General features: G+C 34.6%; 2 protein-coding genes across 5 annotated transcripts; one reads left to right on the top strand and one right to left on the bottom strand.

The window, feature by feature from the left end:
* Window positions 1–8,992: 8,992 nt before the first annotated feature.
* On the bottom strand, window positions 8,993–12,395 carry LOC145108231 (helicase and polymerase-containing protein TEBICHI-like). 4 transcript variants are annotated; one of them, XM_079045246.1, is made up of 8 exons: window positions 11,825–12,394; window positions 11,023–11,433; window positions 10,757–10,946; window positions 10,624–10,686; window positions 10,122–10,441; window positions 9,954–10,044; window positions 9,731–9,877; window positions 8,993–9,618 (listed from the first exon to the last, which is right to left on the bottom strand). In XM_079045246.1, exons 3-7 carry the CDS (start codon window positions 10,844–10,846, stop codon window positions 9,806–9,808), a joined length of 636 nt encoding a protein of 211 aa, XP_078901372.1. In that variant the 5' UTR covers window positions 10,847–10,946; window positions 11,023–11,433; window positions 11,825–12,394; the 3' UTR covers window positions 8,993–9,618; window positions 9,731–9,805. The 4 variants fall into 4 exon arrangements, with proteins under 4 accessions (XP_078901372.1, XP_078901371.1, XP_078901373.1 ...); XM_079045245.1 differs by having other exon boundaries at window positions 11,023–11,370; XM_079045247.1 differs by having other exon boundaries at window positions 11,023–11,217.
* Window positions 12,396–13,584: 1,189 nt separating this feature from the next.
* LOC145108230 (ent-kaurenoic acid oxidase 2-like) lies at window positions 13,585–16,075 on the top strand. The gene is made up of 8 exons (XM_079045244.1): window positions 13,585–14,050; window positions 14,136–14,610; window positions 14,750–15,010; window positions 15,090–15,173; window positions 15,266–15,344; window positions 15,424–15,530; window positions 15,611–15,729; window positions 15,829–16,075. The coding sequence occupies exons 1-8, from the start codon at window positions 13,809–13,811 to the stop codon at window positions 15,917–15,919; spliced, it is 1,458 nt and encodes a 485-aa protein (XP_078901370.1). The 5' UTR covers window positions 13,585–13,808; the 3' UTR covers window positions 15,920–16,075.
* Window positions 16,076–16,662: the final 587 nt, after the last annotated feature.

The following is a 16,662-nucleotide window of genomic DNA, read 5'->3' as shown; positions in this document are numbered from 1 at the left end:
TTTGGTTGCGGCATTGTGTTTACGATTTGAAGATTGGTGAGTGCCAATTGTCGACGGCGTTGCTCCTCCGTTGAATCAAATTTTTTTTCTAAAAAATGTAGAGTTTTTTCGATTTTCTCCGCTAATACGTCATCGTTGGTTGATTTCCCGCTAGACGAAGCCCCCTTTCTCGCTTTGTCCCTTCCTGGTGGTCGACGAAGATGGACGTCCGATGGACCCTCCCCCTCGGTGGCGTCGAACTCATCATTGAGGTTGAGGTTAGCACCGATGTCCGACTCCGACGTTCTCGGCCTTTTGTTGGAACCGGTAGTAGATCCCGAATGCGCCGTTTTTGGATAAAGGACCCATTTTGGGCCATTGCGACAAACTTCCCACACTTTTTGGTTGCCAAAAGGTTTACCATTGTTGGTAATTTTGTATTGGTGCAACGCCGTTGATAAAATGTTGAAATCGTTGCTACCACTTCAATGCATATTTTTTAGATTGTCAAATACACCGTTAAATTTGGTACACGTCGCTCTAAGGTCACGCCATTTAGCATTGACCGAGTCATATGTCCGGCTCGTTTGCCTTCCTAATAACGTGTGGAAGTGGTCTAAAACACGATTCCAAAAGCTTTGTCCCGATTGCGCGTTGTCGACACCCCCGTCTTGTGATATGGCAATCCAAGCTTTAGCTAAAGTTGCCTCCTCCTCCTCGGTCCATTGGGTAATTTTCTTTTTTGTTGAATCCTTTGATTTTTTTTGCCTTCTACGACTTGGTTGTGTTTCTTGAACCCGTTCGTCGTCGTCTTCAATGTCGAGGTTTACGGGTTGAGATTGAGATAATGGAACTTCAGATGGTTGTGAAGTTTGGGGCTGAAATCGCGGAGCAGGTTGTTGTTGAAAGGGTTGAAATTGAGATTGAACAAATTATGGTGGTGGTTGTTGTTGGTAGTAGTGTGGGTGGTATGAAAGATTGGTGAATAGAGGTTGTTGTTGAACGGGGGATGATAACAATTGCATATAGCCAATATTCGCTAACGGGTCATTTGGAGTGTTTGGGGTGTTCGGGGTGGGTGGGTTATTTTGGTTTGGATCCATGGAGGAAAGTGTATTTTTTGATGAGTGTATATGTTTGTGTTCAAAGTGTGTGGTGTGTTTGAAATGAGAAAAAATGTTGATATATATAGAGAAAGGATTGTAAGTAAGTAATTAATTAATTAATTAATTTTTTTTTTTACAAACGGTCAAAACTTCAATGGTCAAAAAGCTTTTCCCCAATCAAATCAAGCGTCTTCGTCCGTCTCCAGCTCCACGGAACAAGCAACCCACCAGAAGGTGGGGTGGTGTTCACGCGTGAAGGGGGCTGACACGTCAGCTCCCACGCGCCTTTCTACTATCCACTTCGGGTAGCCTTATAACTTGAAGACGAGAGAAAGAAAATCTTGATAATTAAGAAATTGTGTTTTAGTACAATCATATAAATTTTGAATTTTAGATAAAAATAATAATATTAAATTAAGTAAAATTAAATTATAAATTTAGATATAAATATGAGTTTTATAATTTAATAGACATGTACAAGTAATTTTAAAATATATAAGGATATAAAAATAATAATTAAAATTTATAAAGATATAAATGAAATTCTTCTTTTATTTTATGTTAACCATTTTTTTATCATTTTAAACATATAAACTAGTCCAAGCATTTTAAAAAAAACTTATTAACTTATAGTTTTTTACATCCATATAAAATAATTTAAATACTTTTTTTTTAAAAACTATTTTTTGTAACCACATAAACTAATAAACTATTTTATTAAAAGGTGTTTATTGTGTTAAATAAACAACCCCCAACCCTCGCTAAGAGCTATTACATATCCTTTAGTTTAGGGGTGAACATTTGGACCGAACCGAATTTTGGATCAGACCAGCTTTCGGAGAATATTGTAGACCGTGGACTGGACCAGACGAGGCTTATCGGGTTTAGGTCCAAGTCCAGGTCAAGGTCCAGGTTTTCCATTTCTTGGACCGGTACAATTTTACATGTATATGGTACAACTCGTTAAAACGCGTTTTTGGGTTTGATACAACTCATTAAAACAGATATGTTGTTAGGTTTGATACATTACACCTCATTAAAATAATAAAATGAATATGTTTTTGGGTTTGATACATTAAAATGAATACGTTTTTAACTTTATCATATTTCATGATTAACTAATCTAACATCATCTATAATATTATAACTTGCAAAATTAATTTTCCAAATAAAAGTAAATAACATATAAATCAAGTTCACCAACAAAAGTAAAGATTCTTAACACAAACATATAAAATTAATTACCGTAACACCAAAAATCATACTTTAAACTTTAAAGAAAGCCACCATATCGAAGTCAGAATTTTACGATACTCTAACGAGATCCCTTTCATATGATTTATCTGTCAAAGATACATACAATTCAGAATTAAAGTCTAAAAAATATCTGAAATATTTAAGCTTTGATATCTCAACTTTGAAGTATAACGTCCCAAAATAAGACCCAAAAATTTTTCATTTTAAAGTTTATAAAACAGTAAACCATATCGTTGTCATAAGCCAAGGTAATCAATTTTATCAATACATTGCAATAATCAAAGTGAATCACAAAATGCGGAATCGAGTGGTGTGTGCTCTGCAATCATCCCCGACTCTTCCCTTTGAAAACAGAAGTACCTGAAACATAAACTGGAAATCGTAAGCACAAAGCTTAGTAAGTTCCCCAAAATACCCGTGACATCCCGAAATTTATGGCTAATATTGTAAACGGCCAACTCACCGTGAATCTCGTTGTAACTTGACTTATTGAGTTTTAGTGCATCTTAAGTAAAATAAATAAGTTCATTTCAACTATTATATGATACTTGATGATAACATACTTCCAAATGTATAAAATCTCAAACGAATCAAATAACGCGAACTATAACCTTAGTAATACGTCTGAAAAACTGAAAATTTGTAATAAGCAGTTTTAAGCGAAACAATTATTCTAGACTCATAGTACATGTTCCCCTGTTTCAAAAAATATAAAGAACGTCCAAAACGGAGTTCGTATGCAAAAGATATGACAGTTTTAAGAAAACAGACAGTAAAACACTGTTTTTCTTTAATCACGTAAAACCGAATCGATCCGTTGAGACAATTACACATTGCCGACGGGATTTCCGAGAATGTTTTTGGACTCAGGCTATAGTTTAATATCTAATTTCATACTCCAAATATTTTTAGCAAAAATATTTGCAAAAATCGAAAAAACGAACGTTACGGGCTATTTAGACGCAAAACTTTAAATGCGATTTCCCGAAGTTCCGTAACTCCAAAAATTAATCCGTCTGAGTTTTTGGAATCCTTGAATTAAACTCTATCTATCGGCACGTTTGAATTTTTTTCGTTTTTCGGATCCCGATGCACCCGATTTGGAGTGTGTTTGAGCATTAAAGGAGGGTATAACCCATGTGTTGCCCACATATGACCCAAGAAGCTAGAACTCAGATTTTCTTCCCCTTATGACTCCCCCACGTGCTCTCCCTTCTCCCTCCCCTCACGCCCTTGCTTGCATACAACACCAAAAGGTACAAGGTAAGCATGTTTGAGGTATGGCTCAAAAGGGCTTGTGAGTGTGTAATCTAACTATAAAATGATGCATGAGGAACCACCAAAGTCACTCATAACCTCCAGCTCTCTTCTCTATCTCTAACGATCTCTATCTCTCTCTAAATTCTCTCCATCTCTCTCTCTCTCTCTCTCTCTCTCTCTCTCTCTCTATATATATATATATATATATATATATATATATATATATATATATATATATATATATATATATATATATATATATATATATGACATGCTGAGCTGTTGTTTAACCTTCCCCACCCTTCCTTCTCTCCAGTCGTGTTACTTCCAGAAAAATGGGGAAGAAGCGAGGCAACAAGCCCCATCGTCCCCTCCTGCCCTCGCCGGAATCTCCCCGCCACCATCACTGCCACCGTGTGCCACCCCCTGCTGTTGCTCCTTTCATCGTAAGTACTCTCCCAAACACCCCTTTTATTCAAAGGAATTGCTTCGTCGATCGATCATAACCACGAGACCATTTTTTTCTTCTTCGTGTAAATGCATGTGACAGATACACAGACCTCTGTGTGAATTGAATGTTACTGCACAAACATGGTTTCCAAATCATATATTTTGTCCACATTCTCAAAATTGTTTTCAATTCTAGACCTAAACACCTAAACTCCCATTTAAAATATTCAAAACCTACCCTCCACCAAAAATCCTTTTCAAAACAAATACAAAGCCCACAAACTTCATTTTATTTATTTAAATTACACCCCTCCTTGTGATTTATTTGCAAAATAAATCCAAAACTCAACCTTAGAATTTAAATAAATCATTTTAGTCCCTCATTTGAAAAGTATTGACAAACTTAGTCCCATTTGATTTATTTTAATTAATAAATGAGCCCTATGCTTTGGTTAAATTACCAAACAACCCTCCACATATTAATTAATGTTAAAATTTCATACGAAACTAAATAATTCTCGACGGTTCGTTATCAAAGCGACACATCCCGTTTCTCACGTCAATTCTCGAAACAAGTTGACAACTACACTTTAAGGTAAGTATTACGTTCCACTTTTACATATTTTCGAGGGGGGGGGGGGGGGGAGATACATGTACTACTTGTACTATATTATATATATACATGTGTCTAAATGTTTTGTTTATACAAACAACATCATCATTTTTATGCGATATAAATCACACAAAAATATTATTTACTACTCTACTACTTATGGTACGGAGAATCTGGTTTGAAGGGTCGCATAGGGTTGTTGGATTTCAGAACGGCTTAATTCTAAAATGATCCTGTCCTCCGGTGTTTCATGTCTGGCCTTCGTCTGTACATGGTAGTACGTGTACTAAGTAATATTTATCATACAAAGTACACATGAAATATCATTATTTTGTGTAAACACATTACTAGTTTGTGAAATATTTGTTTAAACGCTTATATGGTATAAGTAAACAAACTAGTTTTAAACCTCAATATCAATATATGTTATGTCGTTAAAACGATACAACTAATAAAAAATAGCATATACTTTCCGACTACAAAAGTGTTATGATTGTACAGATGGTTATCAACTCAGTAGTTTCAACATACATCATACATACACATATATATAGGTTTATATATTTATACAAGTTATGAAACTTGTATCATAGGCTCATACATGTGCTTGTGTATGCTACCCTAAGATTTATCAACTGTTTAAACAAGTATCGTACACTTTTACGTTTACGCTTATCAAATATACTTGTCGTTTATCCGTTTATCCGTATCTACGGTTGTTAAGTACAACATTGGCAGATAACTTTATCCGTATGTCCGTTTATCCGTTATCCGTACAACTTTGTCACTATAAACTTTAACTAGATTTCATTATCTAGAAACCACAGATTAAATTTCTATCTTTATCAAACATTTCCAAACACGGTTTTACTTACAAAGGCAATACTTTTTGGATCATATTAAAAGTATCATTATTTCAGAAAACCTGTGACTCTCACCAACCTTTGTGTTGACCCTCAAACTTACATGTATTCTCAGGAGATCATTAGACAAGCATTCAGACAGAAGATTGGTCATGGATTACAGACGACCTAACTATCTAGTTTTTGTTATCTACTTACCTGTTTAAGGAAACTACTGTACTGTGATTATCTGTAAGAACCCTGTATTCAAACTTAATGATGGAATACAAATGTTGTTTTGTTTATCGTTGTACTTGTGCTATATATTCAGTTTATATGTGATCCATGAACTTAGTCGCATAGCTCGGCATTTTCCGCCTCGGCCGGGGGTGTGACAGAATGATATCAGAGCTAAATTGGCTATAGAGAACTCGTATCCTCAAAAGAGTAACTACAACTATAGCAACAAGCTCCTAATAAAAGTATTATTATTAATTACACTACTTCTTGGCTACGTACAATACGGGGAATCATGTTTGAAGGGCCGCATAGGGTTGTTGGATTTCAGAACAACTTAATTGCCAAAATGATCCTGCCCTCCAGTACTTCATATCTGGCCCTCGTCTGTACATATTAGCCTTGGAGTACAAAACAAAATTTTAATAATAATTCAAACTCCACCAACCATAATATATATGTGTTGATATACACTCTGACCCGCGATGAGAACACTTAATAAAATTCTAAACATCCCTTCAACTAAAACTACCAACTCAACCTTTTAGGTCAGACGCCTCAATTAAAGGTTAGTACCATACATAAGTCATACCATAAATGCACACCTATGTTGTTTATGGTCGGGCCAGTGCATAACCAACCTTGAGCAAGGAGTTTGACAAACTACAACAGTTAAGAGTTTTAGAGATTGAAGGATGTTCTCCATATTCGTTGCAGCAACCTAGTACCTGAGAATCCATATATACATTTTAAAACACTTTTATGTTTCAAAATCATTAGCAATCAAGGTCCCCTTTCTATTATTTGGAAATCTAGAGGATTTTTGTACCAATCACCTTCTCCTTATCATTTGGAAATCTAGAGGATTTTCTGAACCAATCACCTTCTCCTTATCATTTGGAAATCTAGAGGATTTCTGAACCAATCACCTTCTCCTTATCATTTGGAAATCTAGAGGATTTCTAAACCAATCAATCACCTTCTCCATATCATTTGGAAATCTAGAGGATTTATGAACCAATCACCTTCTCCCTATCAGTTGGAAATTGGTGGTTGTCGAGGCCAACAAAAATAATAACCCTAAATATTACACACTAAAATAGTGTATAGTGGTAAAGGGGTCGAATCCACGGAGATTGGTTCAATTTATAACTCTATGAAAATCTCTTTGTAAAAATACTTGTAAAATGACAATAAATTAAAAATGGGGGGTTTGGTCTTTTGAAATACTTGGAATAAACTAGAATTAAACTAAGATTTAAATAAACAATTTCAACAAAAATAAGAGTTTGATGTAAAATCAATAAGAGAAGGATGGTTGACTTAAGGTTCCCACTTTGACTTTTGATGAACATATCATTAGAATCCAATGGTGCAATACTTTGATTTAAATCCTTAATTTGGCTATAGTAATCCAAGGAGCTTGAGATTACCTAGACTTTTATTAAACATAGTGTATATACCTTAAATGTATAGACAAATCCCTGCAGAGTATATGTGTGTCTACTGCCGACTCTTGGCACATTTGGGTTCAAATGGTCCTCAATCTTATCAAACACAGTACACATATGGTTGTAAGTGAAATCCATATCCATCTGTCGTAGGGGTACCTATGTCAAAAAATTACACTTAATAAGGGTTAGATTACTTAATTTCCCTAATAAGTATCATTTTGATATAATGTGGGTAAAAACTGTATATACCTGTTAAACTCCTGTAAATTAGAGACTTGTGTCATACGTTCATTAGTAACTGGCTGTCGCGGGTATTTCCCTAAAAATCCTTGCTCTAGCATATATAGCAGGGAGACTTTCACCACATCTTCATTGCTTAATTGATGAAGTTATTGAACACATGCGTAAGGTCAGCCACACCCACACTTACCGAACGTGAAATCGGCACAAATAGAAACCCACGTTCTCTGAATTCTGCAAAACCAGAACTGGGTTGGAAATAATCCCCGAACCGCAAGCCGGTGACCAAGCAGAATGCTTTACTTTCAAAGCAAACCCAATAGTCGCCAACCCGAAATAGAAGCTCTTCTAGGTCAACTGGATCAAAAGTAGTAACTTCCTTGCACATAAGATATTGACATAGTAAAGGGTGACATTCGACACCCATCGGCATGTTCACGTAATCACCAAATCATGATTGCCTAAACATCACCCCACAAACTGGTCGGTTTTGAAAGTGTGTCATGATTTCACGCCCAAGTTCAGGTCTACAGGTTATAATAACAATCGCTTCGTAGGTTCTATCGTGCTACAATCAAAATAATTATTAGGGATTTTTGTATGTATGTTCCGGAGCAAAATTCCGGACAAAAAAAAAAAAAAAAAATTCCGGAACGGTAGTCCGGACCATAAATTCCGGACCCGATTCATTGTATTCTGGACAAGATTTTCGGATTCTGAACATGATTTTCGGATTTCGGACACGTTCCGGACTAGCAAAAATTAGAGTTTTTAATAACGATGTATGATGTAGTATAAATGTATAAGTCCATGTAATCCTATAATTGTCTTAACACGATTAAAATTCTTTGAAAATCCTATAATACCTATATAATTGCGTAAAATAAACATGTTTTAACGTATAATCTAAAATAAATGCATATAATTAGAAACAAAGTTGAAACTTACATATAAAAATTGCATTTCTTCACTGCTATCAGAAGACATTTTCACTTATAGAGGTGTCCGGAATGGTATGTATGATACACTACAAAAAAAATGCCAATTAGTGACCAAAATGATATGGTCACTGACAATAGAATGAATCGTCACTAAATGATTTAGTGACGAAAATTCCGGTGGTCACTTTTCGTCACTATAGGTCCGTCACAACCAATTTAGTGACCAAATATAAATATGGTCACTAAACAGTGACTAAAATATACTCGTCACTAAATATGTGACGACCCACTTCGTCACTAAATGTTGTCACTAACCAATTAAAGTTGTCACAATTTTATCTACTTAGTGACAAATAAAGTCGTCACTGTTTAATCCGATTAGTGACCATAGAAAGTGGTCACTGTTTAATCCGATTAGTGATCAGAAAAAGTGGTCGCTGTTTAATCCGATAGTGACTATACGAGGTCATCACTGATTTATCCTATTAGACACAAAAATGGGTCAATAATTAAGAAATTATTGAAATATTAAATGTCATTTTTAATATGAAATATAACAATATCCAATTAGACAATAGAAAAAGCAATCCTATAAATTTTTACAATACAACAATAACCAAATAAATCTTCACATTTATAATATGAAAATTAAATGTCAATTTAAAAAAAAATCCATACATTTTATCCAATATTTCAAACAACAAACATATAAAGATCAACCGGGTGAAGTTCATTTAATAAGAAAAGTAACTTCAATTGATCAATGCAATTGAGATAAACGTGAAAGCTCACTCATCATAAATTCCATTTTCTTATTTTGCTCCTCTCGATATTTGATCTGCTCTTCTTGAAATTGTAGTTGCTCTTCTTTAATTACACGAATTTCCTCCTCCAAGGCTTTTGATTTTTCCTTTTCCAATTCCACTTCCATTAGTAACTTTTCCAAGCTCTTCTTGAAATTGTAGTTTTTTCATACATATTTGAGCCGGCGAACAAGAAGAAGAAGCTTCTTCATTTAGCAATTCATTCTGCATAACAAAACAATTTACATAAAAATTATTCATAAATATGTCAAGATATTAAAAATATCCAAATTTCTTCGGCCTTCTCATTGATCATTTGATTTTTCTTTTTCGAAAAATGTCCAATCTTGTAACATTCAATGAATGATACTTCTTCTCCATTGATGAACTCTTTCTTTTTCCATTGATGAATTGCAGTCTGTTGGAAATCGTGTACCTGAAGAGCATTAAAGATTACAAAATGTCCAACATACCCTTCAGCCATCTTCCAATATAATAATTTAACTTTTATGAAAATATGATGAAGAATAACAATTTTAAAATTTGACCTGTAGAAGGATTCTACACCGACCCTTAAGCATATGGAATCTTTCAGCAAATTGGATGCTATTGCTAGGCGTTGACTAGTCAACACCTTCACCTATCACAACATGTATAGTTATCATTGCAACCTTTATTATATCAGCTACAGATCCCTACAAAAACACCAGCAGTTTATAAATTAATATAAATTACTAAAATGAGAAAATAAAATATTTTTAAATATTGTACCTGACAAATGGAAGCTTTTGATTTTTCTTCACTATTTCCAAACTTAACTTTCGCCAAAAACCGCTTCCTTCCCATCAAAGTTTCCACATAACTATATAATAAATACCATTAACATATGTTAAATTAATAAGTAAACAAATAAATAGTAAACTATTGATTATATCTTACCCTTTTTTATGGCAGATTGCAACAGCGTCTATAAGCCAAGAAGCAACACCAGGGAAAGATCTTTTGAAACTCTGAATTTTGTCTCTAGCATCATCTGCACCCATACCATATAAAATCCCATAAATCAATCTTTTAGTTTGATCTCGCCCTTTGGGGCCCACTAAAGACTCTTCTTTTCCTGACCATTTTGCAGTGATCATGTTGAACACATCACCAAGAGGCTTTGTCAGAAGATCAATCAGTGATTGGTCTTTAGAAAAATGAGCCATTAATCTCAGTTCTATCTGAGAATAATCTGCAGTTACTAATAACCAGTTTTCCTGTATGAAAAAAAAAAAAAAAAAAAATATATATATATATATATATATATATATATATATATATATATATATATATATATATACCCTTTATATTTTATACATTAACGAATTGAATAACTTGTAATTATCAGAACAAAATAAATATTGACCTAAGTTGGAATGAAGAAATCACAAGGATTTACTTTGTAGAGTTCCATGTCTGAATCATTGCTATCTATCTTGAATTCAACCATATGCTCGACACACTAGAAGAAATATTTATAAGAAAAACAAAAAAGAAAAAGGAAGAAAATAAGAAGAAGAGAAGATATTAACCTGAAGATTGGGATCCTCCATGGATAACCTTCCTGTTGCTGTTGAAGTTTGGAGCCAATGTCCATGAAGTGTATATCTTTGAGTCTTCATAGATAACTTAGAAAGTGAACAAATGGAACCCAATGTACAGTTTAAAAGCTTGGCTAATGTCCGGTGTTCTTTAATAACAGGAACAATAGGATGCTCAAACCTTAAAAACAAAGTAATAAACAAACAATCATCATCTCTTCATCTAATAAGTTACGCTAAAAAAAAAAAAAATGTACCTTAATAATTCTAAACAATGTTTGTCAGTACTGGGGTGTTGTTTCCCTTTATACCCTTCCCGAACTGGCAGTTTTAATCTGCTGACGTGTACAAAGAAAACCTCGTACCCGCCAATTTATAAGCTTCGCTTTCAAGAGATCTCAGTTTTTTACCAATCACAAGACGCGATTGTATACACCCCTCCATGTCAACACCTATTCCGAAAACTTCCATATCAGAAAGAACATTCACTAATGGCATCTCGATCGTTACTAATGGTTCTAGAAGCTTCTCGGATGTTAGTAACTTCAAGAGAACTGATGACAAAGCTCTTGTTTGAGCTGCGCGCTTACAGCAACCGTTGCGCGCTTACAATCGCAATCAGCAAGAATTCAGAAACAATCAACAAGATTTCAGAATTTAGAAACAATCTGAAATTGATTTACAATCCAAGAACAAATGAACAATCAACTGATCAAATATGAAGTCTCAACAAAAATCAGAACTGGAAAGTTATGAATTGAAGCTATGCAGAGTTGAAGATTCGACAATCAGGTATCAGCAAAAATCAGAAAGAGTGATGAACCGATGATACGCAGACTTCACAAAAATCAGAACAAATTACTCAGCAAAACAGAAGTCAACAATTACAACTTTACAGAAAGCAAAAGAAACTCAACTAATCGTAGAAATCGATTGAGGACCAACAGGTGATTCAGTTGTGGTAGAACGTAGAGAAATCGATTTGACAAATTCAGAAAAATGAGAGAGAGAGAGAGAGAGAGAGAGAGAGAGAGAGAGAGAGAGAGAGATAGAGCTCACCGATTATGAACCAACGGAGATGATATACTCAGGTACAACCAATCCTGCAGGAAACTTTAGGAAGAAACTTGCAGCGGAACTATATGTGCAATAAGTCGAACGAGATGCAGACCCACAGTAGAAATGCACTCTCAATTCATGTGAGCATTTCATCGAACAACTGTTGTGCACATGCTATTGAATGCGGGAGAAGATGAACTTCAGTCCCTAGATGCTGAAAATATAGGTCGAAGGGCAATAGATAAATACACAACCCGGAAGAGGAGAAGGAGCGCATCAAGTGATTCCACGTAGTCGATGTAAGCTATGTAATCATATTTCCTGGAATCAGGAAGCCGATTGATTAGCAATTGAACAATTGATTAGCAAGAAAGCTATGTATGCGACATGGAGCAACGATGGATCGACGACGTTAGTTCCGAACTGCCGATCGTTGGTGTGTCGATTTAGGGCAAACTGTAAGGAGAGATTCGCCGGGATAATCAATTTGATGGTGGCAGAGGCGATCCGGAGGGGATGTCAGGAGATGGAGCGGGGAAAACACGGGTTAATGGATCGTAAAAAGGTCCGATTTGTATTCATTTTTATTACGTGGAAAAAGGCTTTTATATAAAAATATATTCATCAAATAAACTGACAGCTGTCTAGTTATTTAACAACTCTTAGCAAAATTATGTGTAAAAAGAAAACAAAGTTGTTGTCATTTTCAAAAATAAAAAATATTAATTAAAAATATTTTAATTTTTATTAAATGAAAATTATATATATAGAGTCCGTGACCACTAATTTATAGTCACTATTTTTTTTTTTTACTTGTAATTCATCAATGACCACTAATTTATAGTCACTAATTGTTTTTTTACTTGTAATTCATGAGTGACCACTATTGAGTGGTCACTAATTGTTTTTCCTCATTTAAGTAGTTTTCAATAACAAAAGAGTAAGGGTGTGGTTTTGAATAAGAGTAGTCATGACTATTATTTTTGGTCACTAAACCTCCAATACAAGGACCATTCTTTTTGTCACTAAGCATCTAACATAGTGACCATTATTCTTAGTCATTGTATAGTTAACATAGTGACCATTATTTTTAGTCACTAAATAGTTGTTATGATATGAAACGATAGTAGTTTAATTTTTTCAGGGTTTAGTGACTGAGTTAGTGACCACCACATAAAATTGGTCATTAAATTTGTGGGATTACCAAAATTCAGTGACCACTTAATTTTTGGTGACTAAAAGATGCTTTCAGTGACGAAATTTTAGGTCGTCATTAAAAATTAGTCACTAATAAAGACTTTTCTTGTAGTGATAATTCGAAACAAGGGAATGCCGAAATCTAGTTCGAAACGAGTTAAATGGTATTTATAGGAGAACATATCACCAAGTCGAAATTTTCTACCCGTTTTACCCACTATGAAATCGGGTCTGGAACACCCCATTCTGGACCAAGTGATCATTTTGCAAAAAAAAAGATTATATTTTTTAAAACAACAAAAAAAAAAAGTTAGATAACTCAATTTCCTTTTTTTATGGCTAAATACAGTTTTTAAAAGAAATGATATTTAGATTTAAGATTATATTTTAATGCATGGTAGGCATATACGACATTCACCTAATTTAATAATCAAGATCTATAATACAACAATCTCCATATGGGGTTTGTTTAGTATTACTGATAAGACTTTATAGATAAGATATTTCTACGCTGGACTAGTTTATAATAAGGTCTTAATTATTGTACTTCAAGATCTGGGTTATAACATTTAACCAACCATATAGTTTTCCTCTTCTATCGTCCAATTATCACTCACGAGTTGAAACAATATATTAATCTACAAACTTGTCGACTAGTCTTGTTCGCATATGTTAGTTCTCTAATGGTATCTTTCCGGCATGCTATATAACAAACACAAGCAGTCGTAGGAAGCAGTTCATTAATCATCGGGCACAGGAAAGAATACAAAACCTATAGAGAGGCACTATGACGGTGGCCGTATGGTTGACGGTGGTGATAGGAGCGGTGCCACTAATAGGGTGTTTATTGTGGTGGTGGAACGACATATGGTATGGCTTAGTTATGACAGCTCTCCGGCCATCCCAAAGTGGCACCAAGCTGCCGCCAGGCTACATGGGTCTTCCGATCATCGGTGAAACGCTCACATTCCTGTGGTACTTCAAATTTCTTGGTCGCCCCGAAGACTACATAAATTCAAAGCGTCAGAAGTAATTTTCTTTACTCCTTTTGTGTTTTGTTAGTATTTAACATTTTAACCGATGCTTGATCATCAATTATGAATTCTAACTGCAGGTATGGTGATGGGACAGGTATGTATAAAACACACCTGTTCGGTAGGCCATCAGTGATTACATTTTTACCAACGACCAATAAATTTGTACTTCGAGATACCGAAACCTTCAGGTTGGAGTGGGCAAATCCAGAGCTCATAGGCAAGACGTCAATGTTTGTGGTTAACGGAGACGCACATCTTAGGATTCGAAATTTTGTTATTCGAAGCATTAACCAACCAGATGCTCTACGTCGAATCGCCCTTGCTGTGCAACCACGTATGATCTCAGCCCTCCAAACGTGGACCACACGTGGTAAAATTAATTCCTTCAATGAAATAATGAAGGTCACTTCTGAGAACATCGGCAAGTATTTTGCTAGTTTCGAGCCAGGCCCTATCCTCGACAAGATTAACGAACACTTTGAGGAAATTCTTGATGGATTTACGGCCTACCCTTTGAATATACCAGGATTTAAATTTCATCGTGCGATTCAGGTAGTCATCATATATGTTTGGATTAAAGTTTTCCATGTTAATATGTCATGATCAAAGATATATAGTACTTGTGGATAATATATAGATGTGCTTCGTTCAGAATTGTAAAGGTTTTTATATGGTGCTTTTTTTGTGATAGTCTCGTAGAAAAGCTCAAGCTATTTTCAAGGAAGAGTTGGATAGAAGGAGGAACAACACAGATGGAAGTAACCAACCTATAAATGATTTAATCGATGGGTTTATTACTCTGAAGGATGAGGAAGGGAACTATTTAAGTGACACTGAGATTCTTGATAACATTACTAGCATTGTTCTTGGTGGGTTTGAATCAGTTGTCATCGTCACAGTGTGGGCTCTTTGTTATCTTGCGAAATACCCCTCGGTTTTACAAAAGCTTCGGGTACACGCCTACACCTAGCATTATTTTTTCGTACTCTACTCTCAGACTTCTTTATCTTTACACATATCATCATATATAGGACGAGAACATGGTTCTGAAAAAGAGTAAGAGCCAAAAACTTGTAACCAGCGATGAGATTTTCAAGTTGGTATACACCATCAAGGTATATATAATAATCTTTGCTTCGCAGTAATATATATCCCTTTGGAAGTAATTTGACGAATTAATCCTTAGTATTGATATTCATGCCTTCAGGTTGTGGATGAAACAGTCAGATTGTCGAATGTCGCTAACTTTGTTTTACGTACAACAACAGAAGATGTTGAGTATAAAGGTAATTAGTGTTTTATTTATTCACTTGTTTTATTTTTATATAATTATATAGCTAAAAGTTTATACTTATAACAACGCAGGATACACTATACCAAAAGGATGGAATATGATTGTATTGCTTAGGAATGTCCACGTTGATCCTAAAAACTATGATGATCCATTGTGTTTCAACCCTGATAGATGGGATGTAAGTCAGATGTTAAGCATAATATTTTTCTCCATGTCATTTTCTTCTGATTTCAAAACTAAACACATATATGTTTTAAGGGATCAATGCTGCCTGAAAACTTCCAAGCATTTGGCGCTGGTCCAAGAACCTGTGCAGGAAATATGCTCGCTCGTTTACAACTGGCCTTGTTTCTACATCATATCTCCACGGGATACAAGTATAAATTCATTTCATAAGTAGATATGATCAAAAGTGAACTTTACTATGTAAGTATTTATATATAGTATATACTGATCAATTTTGAAATGGATTTCAGATGGGAATTAGTGAATCCAGACGTGAAAGTGAAGTATCTCCCAAATCCTAAGCCAGAGGATGGTCTCGAAATTACCATTGTCAGATTATGAATCCTACTACCAGAGAGTCTACTAGTTTTATATGTTATGTAGTTTCTATGATGAAACAAGCAAAGAGTGGTTCGCTGAATAAATATTACCCTTTGTGTTCAAAACCTCAAACTCAAATCTTTGAATAAATATTACCCTTGTGTTCAAAACCTCAAACTCAAATCTTTGACCTTTGTGAAATCCGTCAGTAAACGGTTTTATTGTTTCCGGAAAAGCCTTGTGTCCTAAGAGCATCCACAATGGTGAGTTCAATAGAAGAGTTAAATGAGGTGACAAGTCTATTTGTTATTCAATGGATTGAACTCTACTATAGTAAGATGCCACCTTGACATTCAATGAATTTAGAGTTTAATGGTCACTTAACTCTTTAATGGAAAAAATAAAAGTTTTTAGTTTTTAAATATATACTATAAATTAGCTTTTGTAATTTTCTATTGAACTTTGTAGAGTTCAATACATTGTAGAAAAAAAAAATTTGAAAGAGTTATATAAACGTAAAAAATGAAATGACAATCTATTGAATTCTATAGAGTTCAATATATTATGAATGCCCTAATTCTTTATGTGAAAAACTATTTGACAGATTACAGAAGGATTATTCCATTGGAAACTTACCTACGACGAATCACTAATTGACATAACTCTCCGACGGTCTTATGAAGGACTTTATTACCGATGGACCCGATTTGACAATTTCAATGGATATGTTTTAACCACTTTTAACCATTTTTGGCGAGTCTATT

The sequence above is a fragment of the Lactuca virosa genome, chromosome 4 (genome assembly GCF_052849685.1).
Source record: "Lactuca virosa cultivar CGN04683 chromosome 4, Lactuca_virosa_CGN04683_v6, whole genome shotgun sequence".
Classification (NCBI taxonomy): domain Eukaryota; kingdom Viridiplantae; phylum Streptophyta; class Magnoliopsida; order Asterales; family Asteraceae; genus Lactuca; species Lactuca virosa.
Note: the sequence above shows the minus strand (reverse complement) of the source record. Positions and strands in the feature narration are given on the sequence as shown.

Bases quoted from the DNA above. Each gene is read 5' to 3' on its own strand.
- LOC145108231 (XM_079045246.1), bottom strand. From the start codon at position 10,846: ATGAAGACTCAAAGATATACACTTCATGGACATTGGCTCCAAACTTCA. The intron at 10,687-10,756 runs GTTAATATCTTC...TATTTCTTCTAG, and splicing joins TGGAGGATCCCAATCTTCAG to TGTGTCGAGCATATGGTTGA. The intron at 10,442-10,623 runs GTAAATCCTTGT...TTTTTCATACAG, and splicing joins CAGACATGGAACTCTACAAA to GAAAACTGGTTATTAGTAAC.
- LOC145108230 (XM_079045244.1), top strand. From the start codon at position 13,809: ATGACGGTGGCCGTATGGTTGACGGTGGTGATAGGAGCGGTGCCACTA. The intron at 14,051-14,135 runs GTAATTTTCTTT...TTCTAACTGCAG, and splicing joins ATAAATTCAAAGCGTCAGAA to GTATGGTGATGGGACAGGTA. The intron at 14,611-14,749 runs GTAGTCATCATA...TTTTTGTGATAG, and splicing joins AATTTCATCGTGCGATTCAG to TCTCGTAGAAAAGCTCAAGC.